Source organism: Cervus canadensis, chromosome 18, assembly GCF_019320065.1.
Source record: "Cervus canadensis isolate Bull #8, Minnesota chromosome 18, ASM1932006v1, whole genome shotgun sequence".
Taxonomy (NCBI): Eukaryota; Metazoa; Chordata; class Mammalia; order Artiodactyla; family Cervidae; genus Cervus; species Cervus canadensis.
Window position 1 is genome coordinate 53,976,584 of NC_057403.1, and position 26,594 is coordinate 54,003,177.

At 50.2% G+C, this 26,594-nt stretch overlaps 1 protein-coding gene across 8 annotated transcripts in view; it reads right to left on the reverse strand.

The window, feature by feature from the left end:
- KIAA0513 (KIAA0513 ortholog) overlaps positions 1–26,594 on the reverse strand; it is a 59,785-nt gene that overhangs the window by 20,554 nt on the left and 12,637 nt on the right. For 7 of the 8 annotated variants that reach the window (XM_043437876.1, XM_043437875.1, XM_043437873.1 and 4 more), the window contains one exon: positions 776–1,283. In XM_043437876.1, the coding sequence (XP_043293811.1) occupies positions 776–1,104 (329 nt within the window). In that variant the 5' untranslated portion in view covers positions 1,105–1,283. Of the gene's footprint in view, positions 1–775; positions 1,284–15,660; positions 15,957–26,594 lie in introns of those variants that run through there. The other variant, XM_043437878.1, reaches the window with a different exon arrangement.

Genomic DNA, 26,594 nt, shown 5'->3' on the forward strand with positions numbered 1-26,594 from the left:
CTCCAACCACAGAGAAAACTGAGCCACATCTGCAAAAGGTGGAAATCACCCAGCCAGTTAACTATTGAGGGGCTAAAGCACAACAGGAACCAACATCCTCGCTGTGTGTGGTCAACTGGCAGAAATCCTTTTGCTTTAATGAAACTGGAAAAGGGTCCCTTTGGCCAGAGTGCCTCAGGCCACAACATGTGCCCATCTCAGAAGCCTGGTTAAAATGCAGATTCTGACTCAGTGGGTCGGCTGGGGCCCGGGACTCTGCGGTTCTAACAATCCCCTCCACCACCCGTGTCGCTGATGCTGCGGGTCCTGAGGAGGGAACTTTGGCATTTCACGTGCTGCTGTGAAAGATGCAAGACCAGCATCGAGACCTGAGGCCTGAACCGAACAGTGTTTCTCTTTCCCCTGCTGAGCTGGTAACAGCTGTGAAACAGATTCCCAGGTCCAGCCTCTACTTCAGCTGCAGCGATCAATGCTCCTTGTTCAAACCGTCAGGAGCCACCAAAGAGGGGCCAGAGAAAGGTGCGAGGGCAAGTCCCCATCCTAGCAGCTGTGTCAGGGTACCAAGAGGCATGGCCACCTGAAGCCCCCTGGGCTTGCAGCACGCCTAATTCGCTGTCAGCTATAACACCTCGGAAGGCATGCCCATGGGGCTCACCTCAGACGCAAAGGAAGCAAAGCCCAGCCCTACGCGGAGGGATCTCCCCAAGGGGGTCTGCAAGTAGCGGGTGGGGCTGGGCCCGGGAGGTGCCAGCGGCCGGTGAGGGCTGGGGCTTACCCTCCAGAGAAGATCTTCTCCACGTAGCCGCGCATGAAGTCGCGGAGCTCCAGCGGCTCCTCGTCCTTGGCGGAGTCGGCGCTCTGGTTGGAGGAGAAGGACTCGTTGGAGGAGGAGCGGCGGTACTGGCCCCAGGACGGGTGAGAGGGCGACTCGCCCATGTCGTTCTCGCTGTCTGCCGACTCCGTGGTCTCGCTCTCCGAGGCGCCCTCTCCTGGGGAGCTGTCCCCATCCTGCAGCTTGGGGGGTGGCGCCTCCAGCGGCGAGGAGACAGACGGCTTGGCCCCAAAGTCAATCAGCGAGCCCACGGGGACCTCAGGGGCCTCCATGGCTCAGGCCGGGGGTTGCGGAGCAGGACGTCGGGTGGGGAGTGGGGGGACGGGGTTCCCAGGTGCGTCAGCAGGAGCCCCAGGCTGAGCGGGAGGCCGCCGGGCACATGTGCGCTGCTTGGGAGCCGCTGGCCGCTGGGATCGACTCCTCTGGGATGGTCCAGGGGGCCCTAAGGCATCTGGAATGTAAGCAGAGACACGTCATCGTTCTCACCACGACAGCTTCCCAACTTAGATGAAGCGATTAGGCTACTCCTGCCCCGGCAGAAGAGGCTCCCAACTTCCAGAATTTGGGCCAGCTCTCTGCTGCTGTCCTCTGCGGCTCCCTCACCATTAAACACATGCTACAGGATGGGCAAACAGCAAACAAACACACCAATCAGGCTTTCTCCAGACTAAGCAAACAGACCTCACCGGGGCTGCACCCGCAGGCCCGCTCCCCACTCCAGCTGACCAGGCAGAGACTGATAAAACCAGAAATCACCCGCCACCCGCTGTCCCTGGATCAGCAGCAGAGGAAGACGGTGTACTCAGGCGCAGGCTATGCTCGCGGGCTCCTCACCTCTGAGGCCCAAGGCTCTCCCTTCCCGGGCCCCTTCTCAGCTTTTGCAGACTGAAGACCCAGAGCCTCCTCAGCTGTCACACGTGGGGTCATCATGACCCCTCAAGCCCTTCCATGGTTTCTAAGCGGCTTTTGCCAACCAGACCCACCTCCTCCTCCCTGCCCGCTCCCTGCACCAGGGCCATGGCATCCACCTCCGGGTGCCCGCCCTTCTGACCCTTAGGCTGGGTGGTCCTCTCCCTTCTCCTCCATCTTCCTCCCTCAGCCCCACCCGGAATTCTATTCACCCCTCTAGACTTGGCTGAGTACCACCTCTTCACAGACACTTTGCTCAGACCTTGTGCAGTCTATTTACTGATTCCTGTGTGGCCACTCTGGAACTTTACTGACACTCATTTAATAAGTCTGCTTGTTTGACAGATAGATATTAGTATTCCTGCTTACCCCACTAAGGTATAATCCTCTGAGGGGCGGACCATGCTTCAGCCACCTTTGTAGCAATATGCGAGCGCCCAGCACAGAGTCCTAAGTGTCCACTGTATGTTTGCTCGATGGATGACCAGACCTGACCGTGAACATGTGCTGCGAGTCAGGAAGCTGATGATGTAGGCAGAACTGGGATGAGGATCTTTGCTTCTAACCAGGTCTCTGCCAGTCAGTTCAGGGGCCACCTGCCATTCTGGGGCACCTCCCCAGTGACAAGGGAGGAGCCCTCCTGATATGAGTCCACCTTGATCCTGGGCCCCTGTCCCTGTCCTCTGCCTCTACAACACCTGGCAGACAGGTGGCTTCCCATACTATACAACTAATGCATCTTCTGAGGCAATTCAGTATCAAAACTGCATTTACTGTCTCTTAAGAGCCTAATATCCACAGATCGATTATGGGCTCCTCCAAATTCCCCAGCCCAGGATATTTTTAGATGTCCTGAGTCAGAAGGATGGGATGGCTGCCTCCCTGTCACTGCAGAGGCAACAGCCCTCTTCAGCAGAGTCCTACAAAGACTGCCTTGGTCCAAAACAGAGATCCAGCATGAATCCCAGCTCAAAAGAACTTTCTGGGCCAGGAGAGCAACACAAAGTGTGCAGAGAGCCCGAGACTACAGAGCAGTGGGCTGGGGTCAGGGCTGCCCTGGCCCTTCGTGCCAGCAGGGCGGGTGAGCTGTGGCCTCTGCTCTCTGGGCCGGGGTCCCCGTCAGAGACATCAAGGGCAGGGGAGGGCTCTAAGGTCCTTCTGACAACCATGCTCTCAGCTCTCCAAAGATCAGAAAATCACACCTATAACAACTCACCAGATATTAAAAATGGAAAATCACACACTAGGAAAAATGTGGGCAGCTACTATGATAGGAAAAATTGAGTTAATTATACTTATGTGAGAATTCACCCAAATCCAATTTTTTAAAAATCTATAACACTACTCAATTAGGTAAGGCATACAAAAGGAAGTTATTAAATTCTTAGACAATTCTTCAACCCATACTAATAACCACACATATAGACAGGCAAATCAAAACAATTAGGTACCAGCTTACACTACAACATAACCAAAATTTTGAAAACTATAACTGCAAAGCAGATGAGATTATGATAAAACTAATATTTTCAAACAATTCCAGCAACAGGGATAAATATTAATAAGATTTTAGAAAGCAATTCCCATAATTCTTAATTTTCTTTCCTCTGATCCAAGAATTCAAATGCTTGAAATTTATTCTAGGAAAGTAATTCCAAACAGTCAAAAACAGTTACGTGGTCTGTAACAGTATTTATAATCCTCATAAATTAGGGGGGAAAATCTAAATACAGTAAAGTGGCAAATAAAATCTAACAACTTGATGCAATGGTAATCAGTGTATGATGCAATTAGAAGAATTCACTTTATACTTACATAAACAAATATTCTACAGTCAACAAACATTTACTAAATCCTATTGCATGCCAACCTCTGTTCTGGGTGCTGGAAATACTGAAGTGAATGAGTTTTAATTGTACTATAATTACAATCATGTGTACATATGAGAAAGGACTGAAAAAGTAGACAGAAATGTGTAATATTACAGTGCTGGCACTGAGATCTCCCCTTTTTATTTTACTATCATTAACCATGTAGTTTACAATGAAGAAAAATTCAGAGGAAAAGGAAACAAGTATCTTGAAACATTTCAGGATTTAGTCTGAAGGCTGCACCTATTTACCAAAGCAGAACCCAACAGAACAGAAGGGCAAGACCAGACCCTACTGTCACGGCTACTTCTGGTCAGGCCCGAGGCAGTTTCAGAGGCTGGCGGGGAGCTCTCCCGGTGCCTTTCTAGCTTGGAAATTTGGGGCGTGCATGAGTCATTCTTTCTCAGAAGCCTCCTCAGTGGGCTCAGGAAGGAGGGGACAGGGTGAGGGGCCGGGCCCTGCAGGAGAGGAAGCAGAGGTCCAAGAGGGTGCTGGGTGCCATGCGGGCACCGTGGGCTGCAGGCGGCAGGCCCCTCTGCCCAGGGATCTCTTCTCCCAACCAAACCTGCTCCCGGGGCTGAGATGCAGGTGAAGCAGCCGCTTATGCTGAGGGCCTTGGAAGTACCCCACCCTCTTCCTTCAGGAAGGAAACAGAATTATGGGCCTCCATCCAGGACAAGGGGACGGTCACTGTCAACACACCAGGATCACATACCTCACTCGACTCCTGTGATCTCCAGCTAGAGAACGCAGAAGAAGTGGGCCCAGGGGGACTGACCGCACTGTCCCCAGGTAGGGCCAGCCAGGGGCTGCCACTAAGGTTTGTGGGCCCAGTGGGATCAGACCTAAAGAACTTTCTCTCTTGAAGTGCTGAAATCCACTTTGTGAAATCTTCTATTTTATTTCAAAATACCTCTGGGCTAAAGAAGACATGTCCGCAGGTTGTATTCAATCCCTCTGCTTTGTCCTGTGTACAAGAAGGTCCCTAGACCCACTGCAGGGCCACAGCCCTGGGTTTAAATCAGAGTGGAATCTCTGCAAATAACATAGATATTAAAAATGCCTTCCACAGACTTGCAGCCAAATGGACCTTCCTGCAACTGCATCCTCACAATTCACCTCCTAGGCCCTATGGCAGAAGCCTCTACCAACCACACTAGATAAAATCCTAAGTCAGCCTATCGCTCAGAGAGGAGCCTTCTTCAGACTTGGGGCCAGAGAAGTGGATAACTGAGCTGAGAGGAAAGACTCATAAGAAGACCCCATAAGACTCTAAGGTCTTCTGAGAGGAAGACAGTGTCTTAGGGAAGGAAGAGCCCACACAAGGGGCCTAGGCAGCCATGATTTTGGAAAGTTCCAGACAAGGGAAGGCTAAGGAGGGAAGAGGCTGGCAGGGTGGAGGAGCGGGGACAGATACCAGGACCCTGGGCTGGGTTCTCAGGGTGACTGGCAGGTAGCCGTGGCAGCAGTTTGGAACAAGAGCAAGGGGGCCAGGGGAGGTGGGTGCGGTGGGCGCGATCTTCCAGAAGCTTTCCTGACCATGTGCACCCCTCACCCCCGCGCCCCACTGTGGCAAGAACTTGGAAGGAGATTGCCTCCTGTGGCTGCAGACCACATCTCCTGGAGCTTTGCTCAAACCCTGATTTCCCCAGCACCCAGAGCACCTGGAGCGAGCACTTCTCCAGCAGGCTGACCCTGGGCAAGCAAATAGGCTCCTGGGGCCAGGGGAGATTCCAGAACCTTCTGTAGCTCTCCCCTGCCGTCTGTCTCAGGCAGCTCCCTCTCCTCGAGTGCCCCTGAGCCACCAGAGGTGCTGCATCTCCCACCAGAAGAGGCGGCAAGCCTCCTGGACCAGCACACAGGACACGCAGGCTCATGCTCCCTCCATCCTGCCCGCCTCTCCTCTCACAGCATCAGGGAATCGAGGCTAGGGGGTGAGGAAGCAGGGGGCCCCCTGCACATGGTGAAGAAGTGACCAGGCACGGAGTCCAAGCTCAGGTCAACGTCAAGCCCAGGTTCTTGATCGCCACGTGGTCCCTACAGGGGCCTCTCTGATGCTCTCCTGTGGGTCAGTCACCCTCCCAAGTCTGCACTGTGGCCTAGAAGGTAGGCCCAGAGCCATGCTTGGCAAATGCCCTCCCTGCCCCCTAGAGCAGAGAACCTCATGCAGGTCTACCCATGCACCTGCTAGATGGCTTCTCCCCTGCAGTCAGTCAAGCCTGTGGAGATTATTTCATCATTTCCCCTTTATCACAAACATATCATTAGAGAAAGATCTGGAGACAGAACAGGGGGAAGAAATAGCTGATCCCACCATGCCAACAAAGCCCCATCTCCATTTGCATGGCTGCCCTCCTAATCTTGGTCAACAGGAAAGCTCCTTTGCTACCACTGCAATGCCGAGAGAAATCCAGATGTGCATCCTGCACCTAGCTAGGGGCAATCCCTCCTGTGACAGCTGCAAACCGGCAGGTGACCCTAGTGAAGAGGGTCTTGTCCAGTCTCCTGAAGAGTGTCTTATTTCAAACAGACCTCACGGAAGGTCAGCTGACAGTCTGGGTTTGGCTGTAGGGATGAGGGGAGGAGAGACAGGCCCCTGCCTGAGGTTTCTGGTCTCTGAGGCTGTCTTGAGACAAGTGAGCTTGATCCATGACTAGACTACTGTTATCTCTTTCGGTTCAGCCATCAAGAGAATCCATAAAGAACGGTTTCCTGGAAAACTGCGCCTCATTGGAATAGCTGCAGGAGAGGAGAGGCAGAAGAAATAGGAGACACCTTTCCCACACGCGGCTGCATCCATCGCCCGGTAGAGAGGCTGCTGCGGCCACGATGGATGGTTCACAGAGCCCTGCTCCCTTCCCCGGGCACCCCTCTGTGCCCTGGCAGGGGCCCAGCAGCATGGGGCGCGGCAACCACTTCCACACCTGCCCAGCCTGCCACAGTCAGTCAGCCTCACGCAGAGGCTCTTCCTGTGGCTCCATCAGCATCTGTTCCCCGAGCGCCCCTCCCCCTCTACAGGCCACAGAGAGACCCCCTGGGCTGGCCTGGGGTGGCGGGGGTGAGGAGGAGCCTCAGCCTGGCTGCAGAGGCAGGCCCCACAAGCCCCAGCCAGACCTCAGCCACTACTGAGGCTTGTGGAAACCTGCTCCCTATCGCTCAGAACCTCTCCCATGGCAAGATGACAGCAGGGACCTCTGTCCGCCTTTGCAGGGGCTGACCAGCTCAGCTCCCAGCTCCTGACAGATAAATCCGCTCAGCACTTTCTAGCTGGGTGATAACTGACACTGTCCTGGAATCAGGAAGAAATGTGGGGCCATTTGGGGCTTTGAGGCAACAGTCGTTCCAATGAATGAATACATGTCAAATAAGAAGTGTCAGGGCTGTCCTTTTAGATGTCAGCTGTTCAGACAGATTTATGTCCAGTCGATGTGGATCGAGGACGACTTCAGGCCAGTGGGATCAAAGAAAACCATTACTGCAGTTGGGCAATTAATGTAGTGGAGCTTCCCAGCAGCCAAAGCAAAAGAGGGAATTATCCTTTGTCATAAGAGTCCTTCCATTCTGACAAATTCATTTGTAGATGAATCTTATCCAGACACCGAATTTAAAAATCAATTTGACAAGAAAATCTTCATATGAAGAGCACTGATTATTACAGTGAAAGTCTCTAACATTTTCTGCAAAAGATACAGAGATGCTGAAACACATGTTTTTAAAATGACTCTTCAGGACTCCCCCGGTGGTCCCATGGTTAGAGCTCCGTGCTTCCAAAGTAGCGGATGGTGCAGGCTCGACCCCTTGTCCGAAAAGTAAGATCCTGCATGCCACGCATGGCCAAAAACAAACACAGTGAAATGAAATGACTCTCCAAAAACCGAAAGGTGTATTTACATCCATTGCGAGCAGGTTATGTCTGGCTGGAGCACGCTACGGGGTGAAGGTGAGCTCTCGGTGGTGGTGCCAGGATGGAGCATCACGAACCTGGAGACGTCACAGTTAATATGCCCTCGAGGGTCCCTCTCTCCCTCAAGTATCAGATGTCACCCCAGGGCTTCTGGCCAGCCCCACTCACCAACCATTCACGGCTGAGCTCTCTGAAGAGCACTTATGCTCACGTTCTGACTTGGTGATGAAAACAGGGCAATGAGAGCTGGAGGGGGGCAGGGCAGGGGGGCCCCCAAGGCCCCGCTCGAGGCACCAGCTCAGGGTTTCCTATCAGGATGGGAGCCCACGCTGGTTACGGAGATGGGAGCTGAGCACCTGGTGATGAATCACAGCCCACAGCGGAGAGTCTCTGAATCACATCTCTCATTGCTGAGGAAGCGGAGAGGATGGGTGGGGAGCGGGGAGAGGGGCAAATATAACCAGGTTTCAAAAGGGAAGGCGGTGGAGGCTGGGGCAGGGTGAGAGCTGCGTCAGGGAACAGCCGCAGGTCTAAGCACGGTGGTTCTGTGAGCGCAGGACCATCAGGCAGCGACGACGAGGTCAGAGCTGATGCCAAACTGAGCTCGCGCCGTGCGTGTGTGTGCGTGTGTGCGCATTTCTTGCAGATTCATATACCAAGGCAATGCTGTGGCAACAGCACGTGGGCTCTAGCAAGGACTAGACAAATGCATTACAGTTTTGAGGACAAAACAGAACAATGTGGCCCAAACGCTGTGTAATTAGGTGGATTCACAGTTTTTTGCATTTTAAGATCTCTGAGATCAGAGGTGTCTGAGCGCTGCTTCGAGCCAGGCCCATTGAGATACATTTGTCTCTGCTTGGAGATAAAACTGGTACCTCTCTTATTTTTAAAAATAATTTTATTATTTATTTTTTTGGCCCTGCACCACGCAGCATGCAGGATCTTAGTTCCCTGACCAGGAATCCAACCTGCACCCTTTGCATTGGCAGCTCGGAGACTTAACCACTGAACTGCCAGGGAAACCCCAGCCTCTGTCTTCGAATAACTCATAAATTATCAGTGAGGGAACCTGATATTCCAACCCAGAGTTTCACAAGTCCACAAGTCAATGTAGGTGCCACAAGTCAATGGGTTTGATGCTGATGAGAACGATAAACTCAAAACTGACCTTCAGCTGCACAGTCAGGAGCACCCAATCCAAAACCTGAGAGATGGTTTCACTCAAGTCTGTCTCCGCTGGTCAGGCAGCTCCTGGAACATTCTGTCCAACTCCACACCCCAGAAGGAGTTGGCAGCTCCTCTTAGGGCAGCAAATCAGAGTAAACATGTCTGGAGACCCAGGCCTTGTGCTCCCCAGTCGTAGGGCCCAGAGCAGCCCAGCAGGATACATCAGTTTGGAAAAAGTAATAAACTGGCGAAAGTATTTTAATGTGATAAATGCTTGTAAGACTTGTGGAAAAGGAGAAAGCTACTGAGAATCTAGAGAGTGCTTAGTCGCTCAGTCGTGTCTGACTCTTTGTAACCTGTGGACCATAGCCCACCAGGTTCCTCTGACCATAGGGATTCTGCAGGCAAGAATACTGGAGTGGGTTGCCATGCCCTCCTCCAGGGGAATCTTCCCAACCCAGGGATCAAACCCGGGTCTACCCGCATTGCAGGTGGATTCTTTACCATCTGAGCCACTAGGGAAGCCCAAGAATCTGGAGGGCAACCCAAAAATGAAAATAAAGACAAAATCCCACCTGATAACCGTGTCATGTGAGCCACAGTGAAAAATTCAAGGGGGGGTTACTGAGGGGGTGAGTCGCTTGGGAGAAGAGACAGCGCCTTCAAATCTGGGAGGAGCGGCCATGTGACCAAACGATCAGATTGTCCTCTGTGGTTCCAGCAGGAAGAGCACAGTCCCAGCAAGGCAACTGTCTCCACCCCCAGAATGGACCGTCCAGAGTCTCCTTCTTGAAAAGGAAGTCGGAAGCAGAAGGTGTTAGCGGGAGAGGCCACGGGACCTCTAGGGTTTTGTGCCGTTTCCAACCCGAGATAACATTTTATGACACTGGATGCAGGTTTTTCTCCGTTGCAGTTGTTGTAATGGTTATATCTGAAAACAGTTCCTATTTTATGACCTCCAGGAAGAAACAAAGGTCTAAAATATTCACAGTTCCCAGGAAAAAGAGATAAGGGGCCATCTGCTGGCTCCCTCACGCCTGACCTTGGTGGGTCAATATTAAAACTACCAGGACGGGCTGGGCACTGGCTACGGTGGGGAACAGGGTCGGAGAGGAGACAAGCTTCCTGTAATCTGGTTCAGGGTGCCTCCCTTGGTTCAGCAACACTGCAGAAGGCTCTGGGAATTCAACCAGCCCCAAGTGGGTCAGGGAGGGAGAAAAAGGTATACTGTGGTTACAAACCAACGGCTCCTCCCCAGTCTACATCTTTGAAATTTCTTAGTTTTTCCAAAGTTGCTCTAAGTCTCTACTCAAAAGTCATCCCTCATCAGTGCTTGGAAATACCTTTTGCACTTTACTGATGTCTAATTCATCCCAGGTAATTCCTCAGTGAACTGGCAAGCCTTGAGTTTAAGGCAACAAAGGAGGAGTTTGGTGACGAGTGTTTTCCATCAATTCTCACCACTAACTTCCCGGGTTGAGTGCACTACAACCAAACGCTAGAACTGACTAGGCACACCCCGTCCTTCCATGAGCAGCTGCACTTCTTTTTTTGGCCGCACCTCAAGGCAGTTGGGATCTTAGTTCCCCAACCAGGGACTGAACCCACACCCCTGCAGTGGAGTCCTAACCACTGCACCAGCAGAGACATCCCAGCTGCACTTCTTTAGTAAAAGAATGGCACTGACAATTTAGTGACAGTTGGGTTCCATCTGGATACAGACGGACTTGGCCTTCCATCCTTCTGGGTAATTTGGCAAAATAACTGCCTCCTACCTGAGCCCCTGGCACAGAGACAGCCGCACTTTACTGAACTGAAATAGGCTCCCGAAAAAGATCTGATCCTTGGTCCTCTCCTAGAGCCCAAGGCAGGCGAGCGATGGAACTCAACAAACATCCATCCTCTCTGCCCCGGCAGCCCAACGCAGGGCCAAGACAAAGAGCCGTGCACACTGGCCACCTGTGCCTTCTCAGAACGGTCAGCTCTGAGCAAGTCCTCCTGGACGCAGGATCACCTGGCGGCCTCGGGGAGCCCTCGGATTAACACCACGAGTGACCGGCACCGGTCGGCCGTGACATTGTCATCTCTGGCTGGTGGTCAAGGTGCTCTGCCGTCTGGAGCTGGTCAAGGCTGCTCATGCAGCTCTCCAGTGGCCACAGGCAGAGGGTCGCTGCTCTCAGTTAAAAGCAACCCCACATAGGCATGAGGATGCTGGTTTCTTCAAGACAGAACTTTCCCGTAATCAGGCTACTTCCCTCTCTCTCTCTCTCCCCCATCCCTCCCTGTCTCCCTCTCTCTCTGACACACACTGGGCCTTTGCTAACACTTTCTTCATTTCCTTATACACACCACCCACCTTCCTCTGGCTAAATCTCTTGGCACATCCAACCCCTGCTCTGCAACGTGGAGAAATCTGAAAATTGTGGTTGTGTCACGCTGGTGTTCTCTTTAGGTCATCTGTGGCCTTTTGAAATCCTCCCTGGTGTTGAAATACATTTAACAATATTTTTAAAGCCTATCTAACTTATCTGAAGAAAACAGCCCCCAAAACCTCTATGCAGCAAGCTTTACAACAGCAAAAGCAAAGTGAAAATAAACTAAACAATCAACAAGAAAGTCGTGTCAATTTTGCTGTTAATCCTGGCACTTCACTGAAATATGACAGAGAAAATGACAACATGGCACTGTGAAAACGCTTATGTTAAATGAAAATGAAGCAGAAAGTGAAAAACCAAGATGTAATATTATATTCTCCCTGTAATTAAAACTATGTAAAAATAATGCAGGACAATGCCACAGTTATCCTGTCTGCCTCACACTGTTCTTATAAGGATCAAATGAACTAATAAAGCAAACCAGAAAAAAGAAAAAATGTCAAATGGCTAAAGTACCATACGAATTCTGAATGGTATCTGTATTAGGCATGTGAAGAGTTCAGTACATGAACCGACAGGGCAATGGGAACTTTAAAGATCTCATCAGTATCAGAGACCCTGGAGAAAACGGCCACTTCCAAAGTTCTGCCTAATGATTTTCAAATGCCCTTTGCTTTTGTTTGTGTCAACAAATGTAGACAGAAATTCAGTGACAGCCATTGGTATTAATGGTCCTCTCATTCAGAAAATCTTTTAAGAAAGCAAGAGTTATTCTTGCAATAAAGGCTTTGCTTTACTTGAGTGAGACAGAGAAGAAGGGAGAGAGGGAGACAGGAGGTGGGGAGAGAAAGAAGAATCTACTTTAAGAGATTTTTATCAAGCCCAGGTCAGATTCTGTAGCATGAGGCTATACACATTGGTGACCACCTGGATACAAATACTTAAATACACTGAAGATTCTCGACTCTCAGAGAGATCTTTCCCAGCTTCTCCGTGTACACATTTCCTAATACCCCAAAGGGAGAGGAATACAGCTGAGGTGTCTATAGTCAAACCATTCCCTTCAGCCTGGCAGCTTGATGAGTGTGCAAGGCCAGATATATGCCGACGGGGGAGTGGAGCTCAAGGGTTCCCTCCATCAGTCCTCTATGTGATGCTGCACATCAGGTATTTCTGTTACTATTTTCTGAATCCTTCAACTTTTACCCTTTTATTTTCCTCCTTCCCCGCACGAACCACAGTTCTCCTGTACCAGCTTCATCCTGACTTCCTCATGTCTCTGATGATTTCTTCATCGAATGCCTCTCAAAACAGCCATCTTCCGGCTTCCTTATGGTTCTGAGTGAGCGGAGTAATTAAGCACACACTCCATCCCATCTCACCCACTGAGTGTGGCTATAAAACCTGGGCAGGATGGACAGGGCAGCTATTTGAGGGCTCTGCAAAGCAAACAGTAGCAGGCCGAGGAGGGAAGATGACCAGAATTTGAAGCCCCGCCATAGTGAGGGTGATTCTGCCTCCTCCCGACTCCAGGACCCCAGCCTGGCCTGCATACAACCCAGTATCCAGAAAGAGGCCTCAGCAGAGCTCCAGAAGCCGGGTGCTGGTGTGGGGAGCAGGGAAGGGGTTGCCTAATTCTCAGAGGCAGTGGGCCCAAACCCGGGGCTTTTCCTTTCCCGTGCTTCTGTCTTCTTGGTGTTCTCATATCCCAGTCCCCAGCAACCCCCCAGCAGCAGAGGGGTCCACAGGTGCCTAAAGCTTTGAGGCAGGGAAGCTTCCTTTCCAACCGGAGGAGCTGAAGGAAGTGAAAACCCCACTGGAGTTTTCTCTCTTGGTCGTCCTCTTGCTTAGTCACGGATGTGAGCTAAGTCCCAGGAACAGTGTAGCAGAGCAGGAGAAATAAGGCCCCTCCTTCCAGGCTGAAAAGCCAAAGAAAGAGGCGTCTGGAATTGCAAAGGGCCGGGGAGACAGTGGAGTGGGAGACACTCAGGAGAACAACCCCATAAAGCGGCGTATGAGTGCTCCCGGGATCAGCCCCGAGCTCAGCATGTGCAGATACAAGCCTGAGAGGCATGGTGTGGCCTCGGAGCACCAAGCCACAAGAGAAAGCGGAATCACACTGGTGACACACACAGCAGAGCTGATGAGCATCGTGAAGGCTTAGAAAACACAACTGACACAGAAACCCACAGAGGGCTGGCGGGGACCTAGAATCTGAACTCACACGGGTCTAGTGCCTGCTGCAACAAAGATGGCAACATTCTCCACAGAATTTAACAAGACCCGGAGTCTCATAACGTAATATTCGTATATTCAGGATCAACCCAGAACTGCTCAACATACAAAGAACCAGGAAAATCCTCAACTCACATGGGAAAGTATAATCAACTGACGCCAGTGCCAAGATGACAAAGTACTGGAATCAATTAAGACTTCAAAGTCATTATTATAAAGCATACTCAAAGGAGTAAGGAGGAGTGTTCTTGAAATAAAGGTAAAGACAAAAAGTCACAGCAAAGAAACAGAAGAAATGAAGTGGAATCAAATGAAAATTTTAGAAGTACAAAATACTGTAACTGAAAAAATTTAAACCACTAGAAAGGCACAATAGTAGGACGAATATGATAAAGGAAAGAGACAGTGAACATGAAGACAGACCAATAAAAATGATCTAATCTGAACAACAGAGAGAAAAAAAAAAGGTTTTTTAAAAAGTGAGTAGATCCTTGGGGACTTGTGGAGCAAAACTGAAGGGTCTAACATCTGTGTCACTAGAGTCCCAGAAGAAGAGGAGAAAGAAGACAGTACAAAAAATATACTTGTTGGCCGTGCCCTCCACAGTATGATGTCGCTGGGCGACAGACACACAGGTCAGTGAATCAGGACAGAGCCCAGAAACAGCCCCACACAAGTAGAGCCAACTGAGTTTTGACAAAGATCCAAAAGCAATTCCATGGAGCAAGGACAGCCATTTCAACAACAAATGGTGCTGAAACAACTGGACATCCATGAGCAAAGAAATAAGTAAATAGATAAACCTTGACCTGAAACCTTCACACCTTATTAAAGTTATCTCAAATGGATTACAGACCAAATGTAAAACTATAAAAACTTATCAACTGAAACAATGTGAAGAGTTCTAAGATATGACATTTGAAAGCACAATCCACAAAAGGAAAAGTTGATATACTAGACTCCGTAAAAATTAAAAATTTTTCTCTGTTAAAAACATTGTTAAAAGAAAAGACAAGCTAGAGACTAGGAGAACATATTTGCAAATCACATATCCAATGAGGGATCTGTATACAGAAAACAGGAAGAACTCTCAAAACCTAACAGTGAGAAAACAAGCCAACCTAACAAGGGGCAAAAGAACATACATTTCACCAGAGGTGATACAGACGGTAAGTAAGTACATGAAAAGGTATTTGACATCATTAGTCATGAGGGGAAGGCAGATTAAAACCATGGTGAGCCACCACGTGGGGTTTCCCTGGTATCTCAGCTGGTAAAGAATCCACCTACAACGTAAGAAACCCCAGTTCAATCCCTGGTCCGGGAAGATCCCCTGGAAAAGCGACAGGCTACCCACTCCAGTATTCTTGCCTGGAGAGTCCCATGAGGGATCCCTCCTGGGGAGGAGGGATTCCTCCTCCCTAGAGGAGCCTGGAGGGCTACAGTCCGTGGGGTCACAAAGAGTCAGACATGACTAAAGCAACTTAGCACAGAGCCACCAGTTACATACCTGCTAAAATGGCTAAAATAAAAAATATTAGTCACATCAAGTGTTGACAAGAATGCTGAGCAACTGGGACTCTAATACACATTGTTGGCAGGAATGCAAAAAGGCTTGCCAGCTGTTTTGGTTTTGCTTTTTAAGTAAACTTTGACATTTTAGGGTAGTTTTAGATTTACAAAAAAAGCTTCCTTGGTGACTCAGATGGTAAAGAATCGGCCTGCAATGCAGGAGATGTGGATTCGACCCCGGGATTGGGAAGATCCCCTGGAGAAGGGAATGGCAACTTACTCCAGTATTCTTGCCGGCAGAATTCCATGGACAGAGGAGCCTGGTGGGCTATAGTCCAGGGGTCGCACAGAGACAGGCATGACTGAGCAACTAACACTTTCACTTTTTTCACTTTACTGTAGACCTACCATATACCCCACATCGCTTTCCCTATTGTCAGCATCTTGTATTAGTTAGGTATATTTGTTATTATTCATGAATCAGTATTAAAACATTCTCATTAACTGAAATACATACTTTATTCATATTTTCTCAATGTCTTCCTAATGCCCTTTTTCTGTTCCAGGATCCCACATGACACTGTCATCCTGTCTCCTCAGGCTACAACAGTTTCTCAGCTTCTCCTTGTTTTTGAAAACCACAATTCTGAGGTGTATTTGTGTGTATTTTGTAGAATGTGCCTTAGTGGAGACCTGCCTGGTATTTTTCTCACGGTTAGACTGGGGTTATGGGTGTTGAGGAGGAAGATCCCAGAGAGAAGGTACCATTTCTATCATATCATTTCAAAGGCACACACTATCAACATGACTCCTCCCAGGCGACCTTGATCATCAGGCTGAGGTCACACTTACCAGGCTTCTCCACTGAGAGTGCTCTCTTGTTTATCTCCCTTTCCAAACTGTGCTCTTCGGAAGGCTGTCGCTGTGGGCAGGCCCCCTTTAAGGAAGGGGGAGTTATGCGCCAAGCCCTTCAGGGTGGAGGATATACAGACATCATTTGGAATTCTTCTGGATGGGAGATTTGGGAAGTTTCTTATAAACATATACTTATCACACCCACCCACTCCTAGATATGTATTTAAGAGAAATGAAAACTCAGGATCACACAAAAATCTGTACACAAATGTTTCTAGCAACTCTATTCATAACTGTCCCAAACGGAAAATACCCCAAATGTCCTTCTCCAGGTGAATGACTAAACAAACTGTGGTGTACCCATACTAGAGTCGATCTCTCAGCAATAAAATCCCACCACACGTAACACCTCGGTGAACCTCAAATGCATGATGCCGAGTGAAAAACACTGTCCTTGGAATTTCACCTACACCCTGACTCCATTTATAAGGTTAGGGTTAGGTGCTCCAAAAGATGGGGGTCCGGGGCTGCCAGGAGTTAGGGATGGGGTGCAACAAACAACAAAAGGAAATGTGGGGGTGATGGAGAAAATATTTTGTCTTTTAACTGAATTCATGGTTACACGAATCTGTACGTATTTTAAAATACACAGAACTGTACTCCAAAAAAGTCAACTTTACTATTTGTTGTTTAGTCGGTCAGTCGTGTCCAACTCTGCGGCCCCATGGACTGCAGCACGCCAGGCTTCCCTATCTTCCACTCTCCCAGAGTCGGCCCAAACTAAATTTTACTCTATGTTAATTTTAAAAAAAGAGGTGGAAGCAGTGAGCCGAGTGCCTAGAACAGGGGCTAATAAGTAAATAGTAGTTCCCTTCTCTTATAAATGGAGAAGGAAATGGCAACCCACTCCAGTATTCTTGCCTGGAAAACCCCATGGACTGAGGATCCTGGTAGGCTACAGTCCATGGGGTCACAAACAGTTGGACACGACTGAGTCACTTCACTTCACTTCTCTTATAAAAAGTGGGGCCCCAGAGCCCCCAGGCCCCACAGCTCCATGGCTGACGTTCATGCAGCCTAGCGCGTGCCCTAGATTTCTTGGTTTGGCAGGTAGCTGTGTCCACATTTCTCCCAGGCATCCATTTGGAACCACACACCCTTCCTGACAAACAGGTCTGGACCTGAATCCTTGGAGAACAGGGTCAGACAAATCAGTCCTTTCAATCCTGTGCCAGCTGAGCTTACGGGACACCACCTGCCTACACGTGGGCCACCCGTCTTCTGCAGGCAGACAGGGTCAGACACGTGAGACAAAAGGTGGAGAACTGGGCAGGTCCTCGATCCCAGGGTCCCTCATTTTTCCATAATTTCTCATCCTTTGTCTACGTGGAGGAAGGGGGCAAGTAGGGAGAAAGTACTCTGGATCAAGTCAGTTTGGTTTTAAAACAAAACAGGTAAGGCAATGCTAGTAGAATAGCCACATATCACAGGTGTGGATAGGCAGTGTAGACACATAGTAAGAAAGGTTTAATGAGAGAAAAACTCACAGAGACGACTCTCCCTGGATTCTCTACAGGAAGCGCAAATAGCCAAAGACCAAAGCAACGACAGTCAAGTTAAGAGCAACGCCCTGCATCAGGGAAAGCGGGCGGTCGCAGTGCGAGCGCCTGGGCCACTGGCCTCCCCAGGGCTGCGCATGGCTCCCCCCCACCAGCCAGCGTCTCCTTTGCGAGCCCCTCCCTCAGCCAGCAGCCACTGGAGGATTCGCCTCACCTGTAGGGGGTCCAGTCACGGGCCTGAGACAAGTACAAAAGCCCAAGCTGGACATAAGGATCAAGGTCAGCCACCCGGAGGAGCTCCATTAAGCCTAGTGAGCTGACCACTGGTCTGAGAAGGTCAACAGAGCCTGAAGAGGCTGGAAAACAGGCCCCCTGTGCCCCCAACATGCGAGGCAGGACTCGGTCCCCTCCTCTGCAGTAACAGTGACTCGGGATCACTGAATCTTTGAAATGGGACTCAATTTCAAGAGCCCCCACAACAGTCTTAAAATAGAGTCATGGGCCCTCTGCGTAAGAACCAAATGCAAGGATCCGCTCCCCAGAGAGCATGCTCACTTTGCTCTAAGAGCCAGAGCGGCTCTGGGAGCACCCCGGCCCCTCTCCACCCACCCTTTCCTGCCGAGGAAACGTCGGGGAGCACGTCTGTCTGTCAGAGACAATGCCTGTGACTAGGGATGGACCCCTCTTTCAGTGGAAGGAGCTGCTGGGAGAGTTGGGGGTCTCATGCTTCTGCACACAGAAAATGCAGTCAAAGCTCCGCTCTGGAACCACCAGGGAGGGCTCTGGTCTCTGAGTCATCTCCTTGAAAGCCTGGGCTGGGTGACACAGGAGTCCCTTCCTGGGGACTCAGGGCTCCTGACTTGCACCCCTTCAAGTTCACACTGTGGACCCAGCTTCCTCATGACTGACTGGACAATGGCTGAGCTGCAGAGGCCACACCAAGTGTCCATGCGGAGAAAAGACAAGACTTCTTTCTGAGCCGCTATGGTTTTCAGGAAACAAGAGACGGGCAAATGCTCATGCCTTTCTAAAAACATGAAGGTCCATGGAAGGCATCTGAGGCAGCTGAAGGCATGTCAGTCACGCAGGGCAGAACTGCCCAAGAAAGAAGAGGCCAACTCTGTAGGGCGGCGTCTGCTCCTGGAAGCAACGTGGCCACTGGGGAGCAGGCCACGCTCTCCGGGCTCGGCCACACCTGAAGCTCTGCCAGCCATCAGCCCATCCCTCCAACCGAGGCCCAGAGTTCAAGAGAACTGGGGCGATGCCTCTGGGTCCCCTGCCAAGATGAGACAGGATGCCCACCTCCTGGCCGCCACCTCCACAGCTGGTTTTGCTTGTTCCTTCCTGGAGTGATTGGCCCCTGTTTGCCCATTCGTGTGGTTGGGGCGGGGGGGGGGGGGGGACAAGTGTTGGTTGTTTAATCATGTCCAGCTCTTTGAGTTCCCATGGACTGTCAGCCCGCCAGGCTCCTCTGTCCATGGGATCTCCCCAGCAAGAATACTGGAATAGGTAGCCATTCCCTTCTCCAGGGGATCTTCCCAACCCAGGGATCCAACCTGGGTCTCCTTCATTACAGACAGATTCCTTTTACTGTCTGAACCACCAGGGAAGCCCCCATTTTCCCACTGCTGCCCCTTTACTGAGGAAACGTGTCTTCCTAAAACTCCACTCCAGACTCTCGTGTCAACAGGAGAGATCCCATGTGCTCTTCAGACTGAGTATTCCTGAAAACATGATGGAGGAAAGTGTCATCCCATCAAGAAGACCAGACCAGCCCTGCTAGGTTGTTCCAGTGACCAGAGAGACAGAGGGACAGAGAGAGAGCCAGAAACAATGAGAGAGACAGACGGACAGAGAGAGGGAGACAACGGGGTGAGACAACAGTCCAGCAGTGCGGGACCTAATGACAGAGCATCATCGATTCTACAAAGAAGTCTGAGATGTGAAATCAGAGTCTTTTATCAAACCTTTTCAAGATTCTTATACCACTCATGATAGAAGCTACACACAATTACATTTTTCTAAAAATGTTCTCCCCTTGCAAATTTGAATTTGAATGAAAGGATGGCATTTGCAGACATCACAAAACAGACACTGCTCCCACCTCTCAGCAAGCACCGGAGACGTCCGGCCACACCTGAACACTGCCGTGGTTCCTGGTGTGACGTGCCCTCCAGAAGGACTATTGCTTCAGCCAGCGACAATGGTACGAGAGAGAAAGCCAAGGTGACTTGGATTGTCCTTTTCCACAATGCTGTAACTATTATTTAGCACTTTTTAATAATTAACTAAGTAATAATTACAATCAACACCCAGTGTATGCTCACGACACACCAAGCCCCGAGCTAGCACTCTATATGGAGAAGCTGCTTTAATCCTCCTGTAACACAGAGGCTAGGTTATTATTATTCCCATTTTATGGCTGAAGAAACTTGAAGGGTTAGAGAAGCTGTCTAAAGAGCTTTTTAGATAAGTATTTTAAACTAACTGTCTAAAGCCACAGAGCTAAGTAAGAAAGTCTAGATAAGCCCCAGCAGAGTCTGGGTCCATGACCTTGCTGTAAGGCGAGGAGGTAACTGCTCACTGGGAGACAGATAAACATGCTCAAGGGAGCTGTCAGTGACCGGAGTGGATTACAGCCCCCTCATCAATCCCTACTGGAGAAGACAAGCTATATCTCTTCCTGTTTGGAAGTGATGCAGGCAATGTCAGATTAGCAGTGTGACGTTTTTTACAAAGCATTTAAAGAAGTTTTTTAATTCCTACTTTAGTAGAGACTGGCAAACACACAGGGCTTAGTGCTTTTCACCCACAAATTCTACGTTTTCCTATTAGTTACTCGGGGCCTTAATAAAAAAAAAAAAAACTGAACAATTTTAAAATAATAATAAAAGAACAAAAGGAGATGTCGGGCTTCCCTGGTGGCTCAGATGGTAAAGAATCTGCCTTCAATGTAGGAGACCCTGGTTTGATCTCTGGGTCAGGAAGATCCCCTGAAGAAAGGCATGGCAACCCACTCCAGTATTCTCTCCTGGGAAATCCCACGGACAGAGGAGCCTGGTGAGCAACAGTCCACGGGGTCGCAAAGAGTTGGACAGGATTAAGCAACTAACGCTTGCAAAGGAGCAGAAACAAAACAATTATGTACTAAGTGATTCCAAATTTTATTTTACTCAAATAAAACCCCAAAGCATTAGTGTCAGATGAGACTTTAGATTTCTAGAAGACAGTGGGGGTTGGCAGACAGACACAATGGGGAGGGGCTTCTCCGGCAGTCCAGTGGTTAAAGCAATGTGCTTCCAAAGCAGGGGTCCTGGGTTCAATCCCTGGTTGGTGAACTAAGATCCCACATGCCGCTCAGCACAGCCAAAAGATTTAAAAAAAAATTTTTTTTTTTAATTAAAAAAAAGAAAGGAATGGGGAGGCTGACAGGAAGCTCAGGGGAAAGGTGCAGACTCACGGACCGCTCTGAGATGGGAAATGGTGACACAGGGAAGGGACGGGGTGTCAGCAAAGCGGCACAGCGGTGCGCGCGCAGCTGCTCTGGAGCCCACACTGTGCCCACAGCAGCGCCAGCCGAGTGAAACAGAGAGCTGGGGAGAGGAGGGAGCACTCCTGCCCCGGGGCTGGTCTGACATCTCTCTGCTCAGTGCCAAGTCCTGCAACTTTCATCGTCGAAGGCCAAGGACACAGCCGCTGCCTCTCATCTCAGATGGACGAAGTGCCAGCATGACGGACGAAACGTGTTATCCTGTAGAGTTCAGGTCACGTGTGTGACCATTTACTAAGTCCTTACCAAGTCGTGGGAGTTGTGATTAAGTCCTAGAGACCCAAAGATGAATAGGATATGGGCCTTCCTTTCCCAAACACCATCTAAGAAGAGACAGACATAAGTGAATGATTATAGCAAGGGGAAGCAGCGCTGTCCTTCCAGGATGTAGGCGTGAATGGGAGACCGGAAGCGGAAGCAGAAGCAGGTGATGCTGCCTGGGGAAGACCTGGACTGCGCTGTTCGGATCAAATCTGGTGGGAGCCTGCCAGCCAGGCAAGGGAAGACACTGCAGAGAAAACAGCATGGGGGACTTCTGATGGTCTAGCAGTCAGGGGGTGTGGTTCTACCCCTGGTCAGGGAACTGAGATCCTGCATGCTGTGAGGTGTGGCCAAAAAGTAAAAAGAAAGAAAAAAGAAAACAGCAAGAAGCAGCAGGTGAGAGACAGCAGTAATTCCCAACACACACACACACACACACACACACACACACACACGCGAAGCAGCAGGCATGAGACAGTAATAATCCCCAACACACACACACACACGCGTGCACACACACATAGATGTTCAGACTTACTCAGACCTAGTCAGACGACTGAGGATGAGAAAGATCATCAAGTGCAGCACAACGCCACTTAATGCTTGCAAATATTCTCTCAAAGTGTAAACCTGAAACTTATCATCAATCCCTTTTCTACCTACAATAGTATGGGAGCTGAACTCTCTGATTTTGGGGGGCGTTCATATAACAAGAATTGAAACAGGTGTGATTCTGCACTGCACTCCCGCAGTGCAGTACATGTCTGTCTGTTTGCTTGAAAATGTAGATGGCAGATGCTGACTTCGAGGTAGGTGGCAAGAAATGGGTTTCCGCTTCTGCTTTGCTGCAAAGGTTTCCAAACAGCTTCCACGGGCGTAAAGCACATGGATCCACAGTTCTCAGCAAGGGCTTCTCCAGACGTCTTCCCTGAAGAAATCTAATTCCTGCGGCAAACGTGGAGCGGCATTTTTTTTTTTCATCTCAAAGCCTTTAGCTGGAGGCAGTGCCTGTTTGGTCTGCCCTTTTAGGAAAAGAAATGCTAAGTAGAGGTGGGTTTACATGAAAGGGAGACAAGGGAATGAAAAGACGGGCCAGCACAGAACCTGTCAAGTTTCTGGAGACTAATAGCCTCCTTGACGTTACCAGAGGTAACTCAGAAACGCAGCCAACAGGAAGCCATGCTGATCGACAGCAGGGCTCCAGCAGCATGCATGCTGGATAATTCTCGGCAGTGGGGGCTGTTCTGCGCACTCGGCAGCATCCCTGGCCTCCGCCCACGGATGCCTGAAGCACCATCCAGCTGTGACAAGCAGAAGGTCCCTAGATGTTGTCCCCAGTTGAAATCCCTGATCTAGATTAACTCTGAGCAGTAACAACACCACAGAGCCTCAATCCTGTTCACTGTTTCCTTTTGAAAATCTTTTTCTTGGTAGTATCGCCGTCACCCCACAAATAAGCTCAGTAAAGAACTATCACGATGGGCCTGTGACATACCCAAGTCCTGATATGAAGTAGTTAGGGACCTACGAGAAACAGGAAGCCTTGTGCATGAAATTCCCCTGATTAAAGGAGGCTCTAAATGGCAGTGACTATTCAGTTGCCTCTGGGCTGTGAAGCGGATGGAGACGTGGTTCATTTGTTCGGTCATGTGTGTGTTTGATCCCTCAGCAAACATTCTTGAGCATCACAGGGTGCCAGGCGCTATGCCAAGTGGACAAGGCAAACAAGTCCAGGCCTCCAGGAGCATGTGCTCAAATCAGAGAACAGAGGTAAATAGGAGGCATCATGCTCCCCATCGTAAGTGCAGTGATGAATGAAACAAAATGAAACAAAAGCACAAGTGGGATAGGGCTGCAGCCACTGTCCCGGTGTGGTCATTGAGCCAGGGAACATGATTCACTCAAACTGAGATGTGCCAACCACACAGACCCCAGACTTAGTGCAGGAAGAGAATGTAAGCTGTCTTGTCAACAATTTTTTATATTGATTAGATATGTCAATGATCATATCCTGGGCATACTGGCTTAAATAAAATCTACTATTACAGTTAATTGGGACTGTTTCATTGACTTGTTTGTGCGGCTGCTAGAAGCTGAAGCCCACATGCGTGGCTCATCCTGCCCTTCTGTTCCTTCAGCCTGAGAAATCTCCACTGCCCACCAGCAGCCCGGCCCCAGCAAACGGCAAGTTCACAGGCTCTGTGGTGGGAATGAATTTGGTCTGGCTGAGGCTGTGGGGCTGCCACATACTTGGCAGGGGCTTGGGAGCCAAGTTAAGGAGTCGGGGAGTTTCATCCCAGGAGCACTTGGAGAGACCTGGAGGGTTTGCCTCAGGGGAATGCCACGATCTGATTTTAACTGTACAAAGATGCTGCGCTCTTTGTGGCTGTGCAGAAAAAGGACAGGTGAGGACAGAGAAGGACCACTGGGCGGGAGGGGTCAATCCCTGGGGTCCCTCAGGTTTTGGCCCCTTGGGGTGACTTGAGAGATGGAAGTCCGAGATGCTGCTTCCTTCATGGGGCACAAGGGTCTTATTAATTCCCTGTACGTTACATTTGATTATGTGGACAACCTTTACTCCACGACAACAGGAAAATGAAATTTTTCATCATCCAGATTGGGCCTCAGGCTCCTGAGAGTGATCCTGCTGCTTCTAGAAGTCCAACATAACCTGTCTCCCTCCAGAGAGGGAAGTGAACCAGCTTCCCTCCGTGAACTGCTTTCCTATTTCCTGTGCATCGCCACACGAATTAAGCTTTTCACTGTTCCCGTCTCACTAAATTCTTTGACTTCATTCTTGGCATTTACTATGAACACACAGTTCAGTTCAGCTTTCTTCTCTTGTGAGGGTTCCCCCCCCACACACTTTTCCTGGGCTCTATTTTTACATCTTAGCTTCCCTGCTTCACCCCCAAAGCCCCTCACTCAAGGACGTCACCTGAACAGTAACCCTCCAAGCTCATTAACTCTGGCATTTTCCGTTTGTGCTGCTCTTTCGAGATTCTCCTTTTCCCCTGCTTGTTGGTCATCACTGCCACCGGTGAGTCATCAGCTCTGAGTCATGCCTGGCTGGGATGCAAAGGCCTCGGAGCACACCTGTCTGTGAAAGGCTGGCCCTTGGGAACACGGCCCGCACCCAGCACGAGCTTCCATCCATGGATTCAGTAACGAGGAGAAAAGACAATCCCCTTGACTGTCTTTTTTTCTCCTCCAGATTTACCATTTCTTTCAGCTTTTGGTGGAGATGATTCCCACAGTGCAGTGCATCTTGATCATTCACTTTGCATCTTCAGAGGCAGAAGAAAGTTTCCAGAATGAGCCCAGAAGGCCCCAAGGATGAGAGGCTTTTCTTCCATGACGTCCCTCCTCTGTCACGAGACACAGAGTGTCACCCGATGTGCCACGCTGGAACCACACTACCTTCTGAGAGCTATGAAGATACCACCAAACTGTGCGTAAAACACGGAGGATGGGCCCCACCCCAGACCAGGCCATGGGAGAGATGAGCTGCAAACGCAGCGCGGTACTTGGACTGGACCTGCGTGACCCTGAGAGCCAGCGCTGCCCTCACAGGCTGTGACGGGAGGCACACAGGCCTCCTCGCCAGGGCTAACCCTGAAGTTCGAGGCACCGGATCCGAACCCACAGACACCAGCTCTGCTCCCACACTCCTCCCTGAAGGCCCCACGCTCTACCATTACAGATTCCTTTTTTCCTAAGCATCTCCCTTCTAAATATAAAACTCTCGGCAGAGGTGTTGCCATCAGCTCTCAGCACCTGGGAACAGGCCAGCTTAACAGGTCCCCACAGCAAGGGGTCTGAAAAGGCAAGAGGCGTGAAAAGTCAGGATGGGAGTGCAGCATGTGGGATGACATGGGGTGGGTGGGGGTGGTACTTGGGGACATTAAAGGACATCCAGTCTCTGCAAACGACACAGAAATGGGCAGAGATGGTGCCGCTGGGGAGGAGACTGGGAAGCCAGGGGAGGGGAGGTAGAGACAGAAATCATTTTTCCCTGGACATCCTCCCATATCATTTGAGTTTTGTACCATCTGCATGAATTACCCAGCCAACAAAAAATTAAATAGGGGAGGGGTGGGAATTGGGCACCTGGGTGAGATGAAGCCAGCAATAAAAAGGTCTCCGAAGGCAAAGGGACAAGTTATATTGGCCGCTCTGCTCGCAGGCTGCCCTGCTCTCACCACCCCCAACCCCATTCTCCCCGCCCAGGCCCAAATCACAAGTTTTTCTAGCAATTCCTACATGGCCCTTTTTCTGAACCTTTTTCAGGGTCAAAATCTGAGACACTGAAACTCAGAATTCTCAAAAGCCTTACTTAAAAGCCCCTCAGAATCACTGGGAAAGCCCCACAAAGGAAAAATGTGACTGCTCTGATATTGTGGCCTCCAGCTCCGACCGGCTGCGCGAGGCCTGACACGGGAACATCGTGTCCAGCTGCATCGATTATCTCGCCGTCAGGGAGCCAACCCTCTGCCACAAGGGCAGAGACAGACGTGTGCCAGGGGAGCAGTCATCCCCCCAGGGCCCCTTGGAGCCATCGGAGAAACTCCACATCCTGCCCCAGGCTGGAGCCAGCAGGGAGACCTCACCGCCAGCGGCTGAGGGAGAGGCCACGGGCTCTGCAGGCAGTCAGGAGGTTCGTGCGGCCCTGGACGACCCCACGCGAGTCCCTCTGTGGCTCAGACCCTCCCTCTCCTCGCCCAGGACACACCTAGAGCACAAGCTGTAAGCTGCAAGTTGTAAGGATCACAAATGCTTTAGGCACAAACATCCAAATCCATGTCATTAGCCCGAAAAATAACCCGGCCCCTCCTGCCAGTTTTACCCCGTAAAATGTTACTGGCTCTCGAAGTTAGAAGGTGTTATGCTTTGAGCGCTCCGTGAACTGAACCACGGAAAGAGATGCTGAGGGACCTCCCTGGTGGTCCAGGGGCTAAGACTCTGCGGTCCCAATGCAGGGGACCCGGGTTCTAGATCCCACATGCCACAACTAAACATCCTGCATGCCGAAACGAAGACCTGGCGCAGCCAACTAAATAAACAGTTTTTTTTTAAGTCATAAAGTCATAATGGAATAGATTGGGCCCCAAATCCAATTTGACTGGTGTCTTTATAAGAAGAGACAGGGAGACACACACGGAGGGAAGATACTGTGAAAACACACATACATACACACAGACGCACAGGGAGAAGGCCATGTGACCACAGAGGCAAGGATGGGGGTCATGCAGCTGCAAGCTAAGGAACAGAAAGGATGGCTGGAAACCCCCAGAGGCCGACAGGGGGGCAGGAACAGATACTGCCTCTGAGACCCCAAGAAGGAACCAACCCTGCTGACACCTTGATTTTGCACATCTTGTCTCCTGATCTGTAAGAGAATAAATACCTCTTGCTTAAAACCCCCCAGTTTGTGGTACAAAAATACTATTACAGCAGCCCTAGGAGACTCATAAAGAAACCGATCTGGTTTTACTGTCTGTCTAAAGCTTAAAATTCTCTGGCCTGACAGTCAGCTGACCAGCCTACGGATAGCTGTCTCT